Genomic DNA, 12,947 nt, shown 5'->3' on the forward strand with positions numbered 1-12,947 from the left:
CTTGATTTATGTTTGTGGGACTGGAGACAGATTAACTGGTGAAAGTGTATGTAATACTGGCTAAATGAAAGGTCAAATAAGTTTTTATCAGAATCTTAATTTCAACTGCATAATGGAGTGTTTGCAGATTATGATCTTGCCCATTCACGGCAGCAGGCCTTCATTCTGTATGGGTTTTGTTCCAAGTCATTTTATAACTGTAATAATTCATGAAGAGTAAATAATAATAAAAATAATTATTGTATCCTAACATAAGCTTTTGATTTCAATATGTAAAACTATATGGTTCAAATATGTCTACTTGTGAAATTTAATTAAGTGACTATTTATATTTTATAGTCTAATTAGGAAATATGGATAGCTTCAAAAACTGGTATTTTAAAAATTCAAGATACACTAAATTCCAGAATAGTTACTCAGCCCCTAGATCATAACTTCAGATTAAAATGTGTTTTGGTGGTTAATGGTCGTGTGTGACCTGACTAACTGTATGTTTTTGGACCACACCAACATGGATCAAATACTAGTTTGTCTGACCTAATTTTATTTACAACTGGCATCATGAAGCTGTAGAATGTATACATTAGTCCATAATAATGTTATATATGGAGTTTTGTGTGTTTGCTAGGTGTTTAATGCAATGTTTCATCAGATCACACTATAGCTGTTCTTGATCGTATTCAGTGACACTGGCAAGACACAATGTATTGCTCCAAGACAAACGACCTGCAATAATGTTTGCATATTAACATGATATAGACAATATAAAACAACAAACAGTCGTAAATTATGGCCTTATTGTATTTCAACCGAAACAAAACATATCTCATGCTGAAAGTAACAGCGGACATTTTGCATGATACTTATGTCATATTAATACTGTACTTTTTGCTCTAGTAAGCATCACAGTTGTTAAAAAATATTATATGTTTTGATATTTGGTTTGTAAATTATATACATATGAGTAAAATTTACATCTTTTTTGAAGATTATTTTGCTGTGTAAGCATACATTATGAAAGAAAACATTCGAACCAGAGACAAAAGAAATGGTATGCACACTTGGAGCAGTGGATATCAATTCCATGTGCCTAGTTTTGCCATCAAATTTAAATGTCATTCTCACCATAGCAAACAGTTTTTGTGGGGCTTTTTAAGAGCACACAATAGCTTCAGAGTATTTCCTCGACATATAAGATTTTGGAGTAGAGTTTCTGTTTTTTCATACACTTGAAATAAGAATATGAAAACAACAAACAGTATATGCAATGTACCTTCTAGAAGAGGTTACCAACCTCAGCTCCATGGGGAGAATACATAATGTACATGTGATGTTCTAATCAGAATTCTACTAAGATGTTACAGTGAGAGGATACATGTAAAAACAGATACAGAGAAGTACATCTGCGGATAAAGAAACCTATATAAGCTTAAAGACATATAATATATTTTTGTCAGCCATTAGACTCAAATATTCATGTCTGAGATAAATCCTTTTAAAACATGGTTGAGACTTTTTTATATTCATAATGAAAGGAATAATACTTCCATTTACCAAAACATAAAAGCCAATGTGATGTCTATGACACATATTCTCTGACCTATACATGTAACTACTCAAAATCCATGGCATTAGCGGTTTCAAAAACCATAAATAATATTACATTATTTGTTTAAAAGATGGCCCTGACCTACCATAGAATAGCTTTTCTGAAATATATTTTTTTATTTACTGTTAAATAAAGCTCAGAGTACACACACAAACTGATCAGCATCTATCAGCCTCCACAAGGACAACCAAGAAGAAATGCATACAGAGTGCAATTAATTAGTTCAAATCAAAATAACACAAATTTATTTTACTTTTTAACATGGCTTTTGTTAGCTTGATAATGGAAATGCATTTTGCTCCTCTGACAGCTGTTCTAGATGCATATGTCATAATTTTTGACAGAACTCATATTTTCACCAAGGATTGCACATCCAAGAGCCGGCTTGGCCTGTGTTCACTTGCATAGTAAGTTGTTATCCCATGCATTACATTAAAAGCTGGGCCTATTAAAAATTCAGATCATCGTAACACCGGCATTGGAGTTGGAATGTTCTGCTCGACATGTTATCTAACCTCCAGTTATACGAGTATGTCTCGGCATACTGTCGTGTTCCTCAGGTAGGGTGGTTTTTTGTTACTATGGGCCACTGAGAACTTTTTTGTTGCTCATTTCACGATCATAAGGCTCTTGAGTTGAAAGCGTGACAATATTTTGAGATGTTTTATATTCAGTGTTTCCCCTATGAAACGTTCATGTGCTTGTTCTATCACAAACTAAGAATAGGAATAGAGGCCTGACTGAAATGATGTATATTCATCTGACAACTTGTTATCACATGAGTCTGAATTAGAAATGATCAGAATGTTTGAATTTTGAGAGTTTAAGAATTGATTTGTACAAAATACATGTATGTTTAAGAACCCTTTCATTTAATTAAACAAGCTTTAAAACCCTGTAGTGAACTGGAAGATTTCAAAAGGACCTTGTTGAAATTTGAATTTGAATATTAGTCGATTCAAGTCCTAATTAACAAAATACTGCATCGTGTTCAGTCCCACCAAACCCTTTTGATTTATATGTGTGTGATATTAAGCTAGTAAGCTTTACCAGGTCCCACAACAGGGATTAGAAATTTCAGTCATAATGGGCTGGCAACAGGTTTTGCATTTTATATGAAATGAAATGAAATTAATGGAATCCAAACGGAGGATAACAAATGGTGTTCACACTACATTGGCATATCTATAAAATACCTTACCTGAAACCAGTTACGCATATATTACTGGAATATAAGACTGTGTGATAAAAATGCTTGTTCACTACAAATGATTTAGATTTGTTAACATTAGATCCTACTTTTTAACATCAGAAACAGAAAATGAGAATACATGTAAAATTGTGATTGTGATAGTGATCTGCAAAGATGTCTACTTGGTCCGTGATATGGACGATGGGGTACGACGCCAATCCAGATGAATTTATGTCATGATGCGGCAAGGCGCTAACCTTTGCCAAAATTAGGTTGTACAACAGCAAAATGTAGCAAACTGCTTAGTAAAATGTAGCAACTGAAGCAAGTTGCTACATTTTGCTGAGCAGTTTTCTTCATTTTGCTGAGCTGGAATGAGTATTGTCAGTTCATGTGTACCCAATGCTGTGTGAGCAGACAAGAGAGTGAGTGTGTGAATTGGGTTTTATGCCGCTTTTAACAGTATTACAGTGATATCGCGGCATGTCAGCTTAATGTGGGAGGAAAGCCCGAAGTGATGCAGGTCTCAGACGTTTGCCACTTCGGTGAAACCCATGAGCACGGGTATGGTGCTGACAAACCTAGAAACATAATCGAGGCGAACTGGGATTTGAACCCACAATCATAGGTTTCTGGCGTGCCAAAGGGATGCAACTCTGCACAGTGAATTGCGGCGCCTTAGACGATTGGGCCATGGTGCCCCCGCAGACAGGAGAGGATTGGTTGGACACAATGACACAATTCTGGGTGGTTGGGTAGCCATGTGGTACAAGTGTTCAAAGATCTTGCAGAATACCTGGGTTGCATCACTTTAAAGGTGAAAAATGAGCTTGCCCATTTTATTTGCTTAAATATTATATACCTTCAGTATAGTTGCTACTTATGGTTAAGTTCGAGAACAATCATGAGTTGTGTGTGGCAACATCATCATATTCATAACTGTATTTTCTTGTGTATAGTGCACACTTTTTTTTCAAAAAACACAGCTGTGTAGAAGGGGGTGCGCATTATACACGCCATAATGAGTTTTGATGTTTTTTTCCACCCAACGGAAAGACATTACCGTGAGCACGTAACACTGGAAATACCATATCAACAAATCCATACTGAAGTACGCAAATTAATCATGTAATTACACTGTCTCGGTATAAAAAGTGTTTTTTGTATATCTGGACTTATGTTTGTAGCTTATTTCATTAATTTTATTCAAAATTCCTTTTAATATTGTTGTAATTAATTTTGTCGAAATTGTGTGTGAAGCGATTGGAAGATCGCACAACTCACCCTTATTAACACCAACCACAAGTCAGATTACTGCTATTGATGCCTTGCAGCGAACTTTAGTTGACAAAAAAATAATAAAATAAAAAAATGATAAAAAAATAGTTTCAGATACAATTTTTGCCAATCCTTGCATTAAAATCCTGTAAAGTTGTATCATTGGGTGTATCTTGACCGAATCACCGGTAGTTTCCAAGAAAAAGCGTGTGCATCTGATTGCTGTTTCCGGCTTAGTTTATGATAAAATACACAAGGTAATCTTGATACCTGGATGTAAAACAATGCCTAGCAGAACATAAAATACAATTTAAACGGTAAATCAACATATCTGGTGACTTCTTATCTCAAATTTCACATTTGTACTGACCAAGTTTCTCATCATCCATTCTTTTACCGGAATTCGCTGAAGGGGTACAGTGTAAATATTTTTTGCACATAATATTTGTATTATTTTTTTTCCCAAATACTGAATCCACCAGAGGGGTGTGTGCATTATACTTTGGTGCGCACTATACTCAAGAAAATACGGTACTGTTAATTTTAGTGTTGCTGTAACAGATCAGACCTACAGCCAATATGGGAATACAGCTGTAGGGCTACTGCATTCACTGTATCTCCAGTGAAACTGTAGTGCTAAGTTACACGCGAGCAGTGAAGGCTAGATCTCTGGTTGTGCTGTTGTGAATTCACACCCATATTCCTGAATTGTTTCATTTATACAGAATGTGTGACATATGGCATTACATTTTTACCATATGAAATGTTTGTCCTTATATCATAGAAGAGAATATTGCTGACTGTGCTGTTGTAAGTTCAGGTCCCAGCATGTATCTCCCAATGCATAAACTAAGACAGACTAGACACATTAACAATGGCCAAATATTAACTATGGCCATCACCTATCGGTGTAATTTGATATGATCTCTGGGTGAGAATCAAATGGTGGACATGATTCAAAGTGTGTCTTTGTACTCTGATAGGGGCTGGGGTTGTTTATAGCCTTGTGGTTAAAGCGTTTGCTCGTCACGCCGAAGACCCGGGTCCGATTCCCTATATGGGTACAAGGTGTAAAGCCCATTTCTGGTGTACCACGCCATGATCTTGCTGGAATATTGCTGAAAGAGGCCTTAAACCATACTCACTCACTCACTCACTCACTCAATGAATCACTCACTCACTCAGTCCTACCCTGATTGTCTGGTTCAGATTTCATTATTTACAGGCAACCATCTAGACTAACACTTAGTCTTAAAAAACACTGTTTAACATAGAACCTTTACTCCTCTGTGGAATCAAGGAAACTAGACATGGATCAGTTTGATCTAGACTTGCCTTGTCTTTTAGTAAAAATATATATATTCCAGTCATGTTGCAGGACTAGCCACCATCGTATAGCTGGAATATGCTCTTGCGGTGTGCAAGGTTAAACAACAAACAAAAGAAATGAAATAGTCAACATCTTATTAACTTCTAATGATGTTGGTCTTGCACCGATGAACAATGAGTGTTAATGAATGGATGGCTATATTATAATGGCTTGTTGCACTGTTGTCAACATTTATTTCTGCTCCTTTCTCACAATTGTATTACATACTTTGAACATGAAATAATGTTATTTCTGGTCAGAGCTTCAGGCAGTACTGAGAATCATTTTTCTGATTGTGCCTTAGGGCAGTGAGGTAGTCACTTATGTCATTTACAGCATGTATTCACAAATAAAAGCATTTTTAAATTTGTTTTTTGAAAAAAATGTGGCATGGAGGAGAGCTATAAATGTTGTTTTTTGCTTGGAGTGTGCATCTGATGCATCAACATTTTTTAAAGCACTTCTAATAATGATGTATCTTACTGACATTTATGTGTGTAGACATTGTAAATTACGACAAAGGTGTGTCTGATATGTGAAGACATGAGCCTAATGGGGAAATATACTGATTGATGATAGCAATTTAGAATTCTTAATTCAAGTGTACTCCATTCACCCTCAAAGATTGAGGTTTTTTTGCAAGAAAGAGTTTCATACTGGTAGGCATTTTCATAGGTAGGCTACCAAATTAACCATGATGTGAGATTGAGAGACATGAGAGTAAAGCAGGGTGCATCGAGTGAGACATGAGAGTAAAGTAAGGTGCATTGAGAGACATGAGAGTAAAGTAAGGTGCATTGAGAGACATGAGAGTAAAGTAAGGTGCATTGAGTGAGACATGAGAGTAAAGTAAGGTGCATTGAGAGACATGAGAGTAAAGTAAGGTGCATTGAGAGACATGAGAGTAAAGTAAGGTGCATTGAGAGACATGAGAGTAAAGTAAGGTGCATTGAGACACATGAGAGTAAAGTAAGGTGCATTGAGTGAGATATGAGAGTAAAGTAAGGTGCATTGAGAGACATGAGAGTAAAGTAAGGTGCATTTAGACACATGAGAGTAAAGTAAGGTGCATTGAAAGACATGAGAGTGAAGTAAGGTGCATTGAGAGACATGAGAGTAAAGTAAGGTGCATTTAGACACATGAGAGTAAAGTAAGGTGCATTGAAAGACATGAGAGTGAAGTAAGGTGCATTGAGAGACATGAGAGTAAAGTAAGGTGCATTTAGACACATGAGAGTAAAGTAAGGTGCATTGAGAGACATGAGAGTGAAGTAAGGTGCATTGAGTGAGACATGAGAGTAAAGTAAGGTGCATTGAGACACATGAGAGTAAAGTAAGGTGCATTGAGAGACATGAGAGTAAAGTAAGGTGCATTGAGTGAGACATGAGTGTAAAGTAAGGTGCATTGAGAGACATGAGAGTAAAGTAAGGTGCATTGAGAGACATGAGAGTAAAGTAAGGTGCATTGAGAGACATGAGAGTGAAGTAAGGTGCATTGAAAGACATGAGAGTAAAGTAAAGTGCATTGAGTGAGACATGAGAGTGAAGTAAGGTGCATTGAGAGACATGAGAGTAAAGTAAGGTGCATTGAGTGAGATGAGAGTAAAGTAAGGTGCATTGAGTGTGACATGAGTGTAAAGTAAGGTGCATTGAGAGACATGAGAGTAAAGTAAGGTGCATTTAGAGACATGAGAGTAAAGTGAGGTGCATCGAGAGACATGAGAGTGAAGTAAGGTGCATTGAAAGACATGAGAGTAAAGTAAAGTGCATTGAGTGAGACATGAGAGTGAAGTAAGGTGCATTGAGAGACATGAGAGTAAAGTAAGGTGCATTGAGTGAGATGAGAGTAAAGTAAGGTGCATTGAGAGACATGAGTGTAAAGTATGGTGCATTGAGAGACATGAGAGTAAAGTAAGGTGCATTGAGAGACATGAGAGTAAAGTAAGGTGCATTGAGAGACATGAGAGTAAAGTAAGGTGCATTGAGAGATATGAGTGTAAAGTAAGGTGCATTGAGTGAGACATGAGAGTAAAGTAAGGTGCATTGAGTGAGACATGAGAGTAAAGTAAGGTGCATTGAGAGACATGAGAGTAAAGGAGAGTGCATTTAGTGAGACATGAGAGTAAAGTAAGGTGCATTGAGAGACATGAGAGTGAAGTAAGGTGCATTGAGACAGGCATGGTAGATTTGACATTAAGGCAGAAGATGTAATATCAATTATAAGAAACAGGACCACATGAGTTTTAAGTACAGTGTCTTTGGGTAAATATATGAGTGTGTCTTGAAACCAAATCATGAGAGTAACGAAGGTAGTCTGGAAGTTGAGAGTGAGATTGAAGTCCGGTGTTTTAGAAAAGAACCAGAAGAGTTCAGACAGATGAAGTCCAATGTTGGTAAAATAAGGTAAAGAGGAATGGTCAGGAAAGATGCTGTGGGAATGATGTCCATAGGAGATATTGGTGCAAAACAGTTTGTTCTCGCATTCAGACATTCAACTGCTTGTTTGTGTGTTCATGAGTGAGTGAGTGAGTGAGTGAGTATGGTTTTACGCCGCTTTTAGCAATATTCCAGCAATATCACGGCGGGGGACACCAGAAATGGGCTTCACACATTGTACCCATGTCGATAATCAAACCCGGGTCTTCGGCGTGACGAGCGAACGCTTTAACCACTAGGCTAACCGACCGCCCCTGTGTGTTCATGAGTCAGTGAAGGTTGAAAGACATTGCCAGCAATGTCCCCTCTCTACTGACATAGGTCTTAAAGTTGCGTCAGCAGTCTACAGACCACAGTCCACAGAAATTGTCAGGTCCTACATTGTAACCACTGAATTCTCATTCATCAGCTTTTACAGCATGTATAGTGTATTCTGCCTCTGAATCCCCAAAGGGACATGTCTTCAAAACTGTCAAGGGTGAAGCAAGGCTCCCAAAACTTGGGACTGAAGTACAGTCAATATGTAGGAAACATGTGGGAGAGGCCTGGGCCTTGATGAACGGCAGGAGGTAGACTATTGAACAATCCAGGGTTTCAGTCATAGGATTCGTAGTGGGACTGAAAGTGACTGAGCATTTAGGTTGAATGTTGCAGATTTTCAACTGCTATGCAGAACATCAAACAATATGGATGGTGGTTACCCTTTAGTGCAAGTTTTCCTCTTGTCTGTAAATACAGTCCTTTGGTGCAAGTTTTCCTGTGCCATTACTGGGTAGTGTGCCCACAACATATTACAGAACAGAGTTATAGTGAAACTGTTTGCTTATTAGGTTGGATATAATTTGCATTTAAAAAATGAAAAAGAACTGTGGCGTTAAACTTTAATGGCCACTTTGTATTCAGCTCAGGAAACAATGTGCAGATTTTATGTATGTGGACATGCATTTATTATTAGTATCATAGTGCATTGACTCTGTTGCATATTGAAGAACTCTAGGTGTCGACGTGTAAACTAGTGCAGCATTTCTTTTCAAATTAATATAATCCAAATGTCTCAAAAAATTTGTCAGTTAAGGTTAAGATGTCTATTTTTTCACCTTAAGTACAGGGGTGCATGTAGCTCAGTCATCTAAGCTGCAGTAAGTCTCCAGAGCTGTGTCCTTATTATCGTGATCTGCTGACACTGATTCCTCATGTTCATCTGATACTGATGCTTTCACCATATCTTTGTTCTGGTATAGCCCAGTGGTTAAAGTGTTGGCTTGTCCAACTGAAGCCATGAGTTTTCTTTCCTGCAATGAGTGAAGTCCCCTTTCGGAGACCCTGCTGTGATAATTCTGGAATATTGGTAAAAGTAGCTCTTGCAAAATTCATGAGTTTGAATCCTGGTTTGTTTCCAGGTTTGTCAGCGCCATACCCGTGTTTCACCAAAGTGGTAAACATCTAAGGGCCTGCTTCATTTCGGGCTTTCCTCCCACATTAAGCTGACACGCCGTGATATAACTGGAATACTGTTCAAAGCGGTGTTAAACCCAACTCACTCACTCAGTTATTGTCATGTACAACTCACGCACTCAATAAAGAAGGTAGGAATGCCAGGGGAGAATTCATCCCTAGCAACCTATGCTGGTTGTAAGAGGTGACAGATGATCAGGTGGTCATGGTCAATGACTTGGTAGATGGCATAAGAACATATCCTTGCGGCACGCATAGCTGCTCATAATATCAATCTCTGGACTGTCTGGTCCAGATATGAATATTTACAGGCCACCGTCACATAACTGGAATATTGCTGCGAGTGGCATTAAAGAACAAAGACACAGTTATTTCAATTAGTTTGGTGGCCATTTCCATTGTAAGATGTCCAATGTGTGAAGTTGAGGTATATTGTCCTATATAATGTGGGTCATCTTTAACTGATAGATTGATGTACTTTAAAAGATTGAGAATGACATGCTAGGGCCACCAGTTGTCCTCAGCCTAGTTCAGCAATAAGGCCATCATTGATCGGGTGATGCCCATCTCTCTAGTGCTCCACCTATCTGAAACTACACAGCAGTGACACAGCGAGATCAATCCTGAAACAAATAAATGAGAAAGCATGAACCATTGCAAATTTAGCCAAACATTGAAGGGCTATGTTCATTTTGTTGACCAAAGTTTTTGTCTAAATTGACAATCGAACTTGATAATTACCTTTCCTGGCAGATTAAAAGTTTTAGTCCCTCATGTTAAAAAAATGATGAAATTTATGGGGATATAGTCTATATCTGAACTTTGGGATACTTTTTGTCATACTAATTGTCACTTCACGACTGTTTATTTTAGAAACATACATTATTTTTAGAATGGTAATAATAAAAAACAACATTCATTAAAAAAGTGTTCACATGATTGAATACCTGAGTGTCAGTGTCACTTGCAGGTGAGAAAATGGATGGATGGATGGATGGATGGATTGATGAAGAGATGTTTAGATGAAGGAATGGATGGATAAATGAAGGAATGGATGGATGAATGAAGGAATGGATGAATGAAAGAAAGGATGGATGGATGAAGGATGGATGGGTTTGGATTGATGGATGGGTGGTGGGATGGTTTCTGTTGATGGATGGACTTGGATGAATGAAGGGATGGATATGCATTGATGGATGATGGATGTCTGAATATGTGAATGAGGGAATGAAGGAACAAAAACAAATTGAGTTTCACTTCCAATGTAATTGGTAATGGCAAACAAAACAAACAGAAGTAACTGAGATTTATAGAAAGTATATTGAAAGTATATAAAATTATGGAGCATATAATGTTCTCCCTGTTTATCCAGTTTTGTGCATGACATAAGTTAGAACCATGGCAGTACAACTCATGACCATGACCAAAACTGTTCAATTCATATCTGTATAATTATTTCAATTAATTTTGCTGATTTGTGAGATAAGAAAAACATGGTATTTATGATATGATTTTTCAATTAATTTTATGATATATGATTGTTTGTAAGATATCAAAGAATTTGTAGTTAACTGCTGAATAAATTAACTGCTTAATTAAACTGGAATATAGAAAGAAATTCATCCACACCAGTGGGAAATATCTGTAAAGAAATTATTTTAAACTTTCTGAAGGATTATTCTAAAATTCTAAAATTTTGAATATATGCAAACATTTTATTAAATAGGTATACTGTGATGAATCTGTCCTTGTGTTTCATGAACCAAGTACACAGTTAGTGATAAATGAGGTGCTACTTCCCATCACACAAAACACATAGACAGTAGTCACTGGTCTATTATTAATTATATTTTAAAACTTTTTCCCAACTTTGCATCTTTCTCTCAGTTCATGCTTCCAACAACATGGGCTTTTGCTGCAACAATGCAAAGCTATATGTCATATGAAAATTTTACTGTCATCTGACGCAGAGAGCATAATTAATTTGCAAATTTGCATCCACGCAGCAATGCGCAGTTCAAAAACAGGTTTTAGTATTTTGAGCAGCTGATTTCTTCATTGTGAGATTTTTTTCAAATCCAACCTGCACTTCAGCCTGCATGACTGCACACTCACATAGGCACAGCATAAAAACACGGACAGGATTGAAAATAGCTGCACACTTTTCATTTATCATGTATGGTCGTTGAACAATGCTCCTGTAAGCCTGAGGGATAGAGGCAGGAGTCGGAATATTTTTGCAGTCAAACACTTGAGGCTTGTTTCCATTTTTTTCCCAATTGTATACACCCATGAGGATCTTTCACCCAATTCCACGCAGTCTTGTTGAGGTATGTTCCTTAGCTTCGTTTTATTGATGTTTTATTCTCATGCATGTTGCAGTTCTTGTTCAAGCTTTTCTACAAAGGGAGATAACTGCATGTCACTGTGACCGTTTTTTCCAAGGCAGCTGTTTAACGCAATCGACATGCATATAGATTTCTTCTGCCTTCAACCTGCCATGCTCTTTGCATGCATGTGAGACCGCGGGGGAGAAGGAGTGACAGTTTTTACTCATGGCTGCTTTCTTACTTTCCACAGAGTGCTCCTCATGAAATGTCTAGCCCCACAAATAATTCCACAGCCGGTGAGTACAATACTTTTTCATCTTTTTTTCAAATTTCAAATTTATTTTTTTAAACTTCAAATTTTCATTTTTGAGTTCATCATTTTGCTGGTTCTTCATCGTTTGAATTTTGAATCCATTCGCTCGAACGAAAGCTGAAAAGCCTGATACCATTTACTATGACGAACATGCTGATGGGGTCAACGAGCAAGAGTTTTTACCACACACTATTTTACAGCATTAGGTCACCATAACCTAGCGACAGTTTAAAGAGAATTTTAATCTATTTGTGTGCCTAATTTGACAGTTATGGAAAAGGGGGTAGAGTGTCACTACCCAGGTTGAATGACACCTCAGTACTGACAGTGGATGACATGAAGGGAATCGTCATCCATTACATGCATTTCGCTGTCAGTCACTGCTTGCATAACTTAACCTCCATTAGCTAACCCTAGGAGAAGCTTGCCCTACTATCAATATGAATCTAGGGCAGGCCATAGAGACACCACACACGAGAAACACTAGTGGCCGGATAGATGTGCCTGAGTTCCCTCAACCAAACCATACTTTGTGATGTTATGATTTGAAAGTGGTAACTTTAAATGACCTGAAAACAGGGATAATTGTGTAATGATATCCCTGCTGGAAACCAGTAGCTTATTCACAGGCAAAGTATGCTATGGTATAGTTGGAGATAGATTCATTGTCAGTAATTTAAGTTCAGGTCTTTTTGCTGTGTCACTTATTAATGGTCTGCTGGTCTAACCTGCATTCATCATGCACATTCTATAAATACATACATAGATATATTTTTTTTTCATCTTTATTGATTAATATCTCTGGTGGGAGGCACAAAAGGATAGGACACTTATGAATATCTTCATATTTCCCTGAAGAAGATGTTTTTTTATTACACAAAAGTGTGAATATAACAGAAATGTATGTGGGTCAGTGTGTTTGCTGAATATCAGTTAACTTACTCTAATCTTTGTGGAGGATTAGA

The 12,947-nt window shown here is 37.3% G+C and overlaps 1 protein-coding gene across 14 annotated transcripts in view; it reads left to right on the top strand.

Moving 5' to 3' along the window:
- The window catches only part of LOC124132247 (zinc finger protein rotund-like), a 406,713-nt gene that overhangs the window by 268,831 nt on the left and 124,935 nt on the right, over window positions 1-12,947 (top strand). For 9 of the 14 annotated variants that reach the window (XM_046496075.2, XM_046496077.2, XM_046496076.2 and 6 more), the window contains one exon: window positions 11,920-11,965. In XM_046496075.2, the coding sequence (XP_046352031.1) occupies window positions 11,920-11,965 (46 nt within the window). Of the gene's footprint in view, window positions 1-2,024; window positions 2,170-11,429; window positions 11,670-11,775; window positions 11,966-12,947 lie in introns of those variants that run through there. The other 5 variants (XM_046496078.2, XM_046496082.2, XM_046496081.2 and 2 more) reach the window with 3 other exon arrangements.

Source organism: Haliotis rufescens, unplaced genomic scaffold (genome assembly GCF_023055435.1).
Source record: "Haliotis rufescens isolate VD_foot unplaced genomic scaffold, xgHalRufe1.0.p SCAF_13, whole genome shotgun sequence".
Taxonomy (NCBI): Eukaryota; Metazoa; Mollusca; class Gastropoda; order Lepetellida; family Haliotidae; genus Haliotis; species Haliotis rufescens.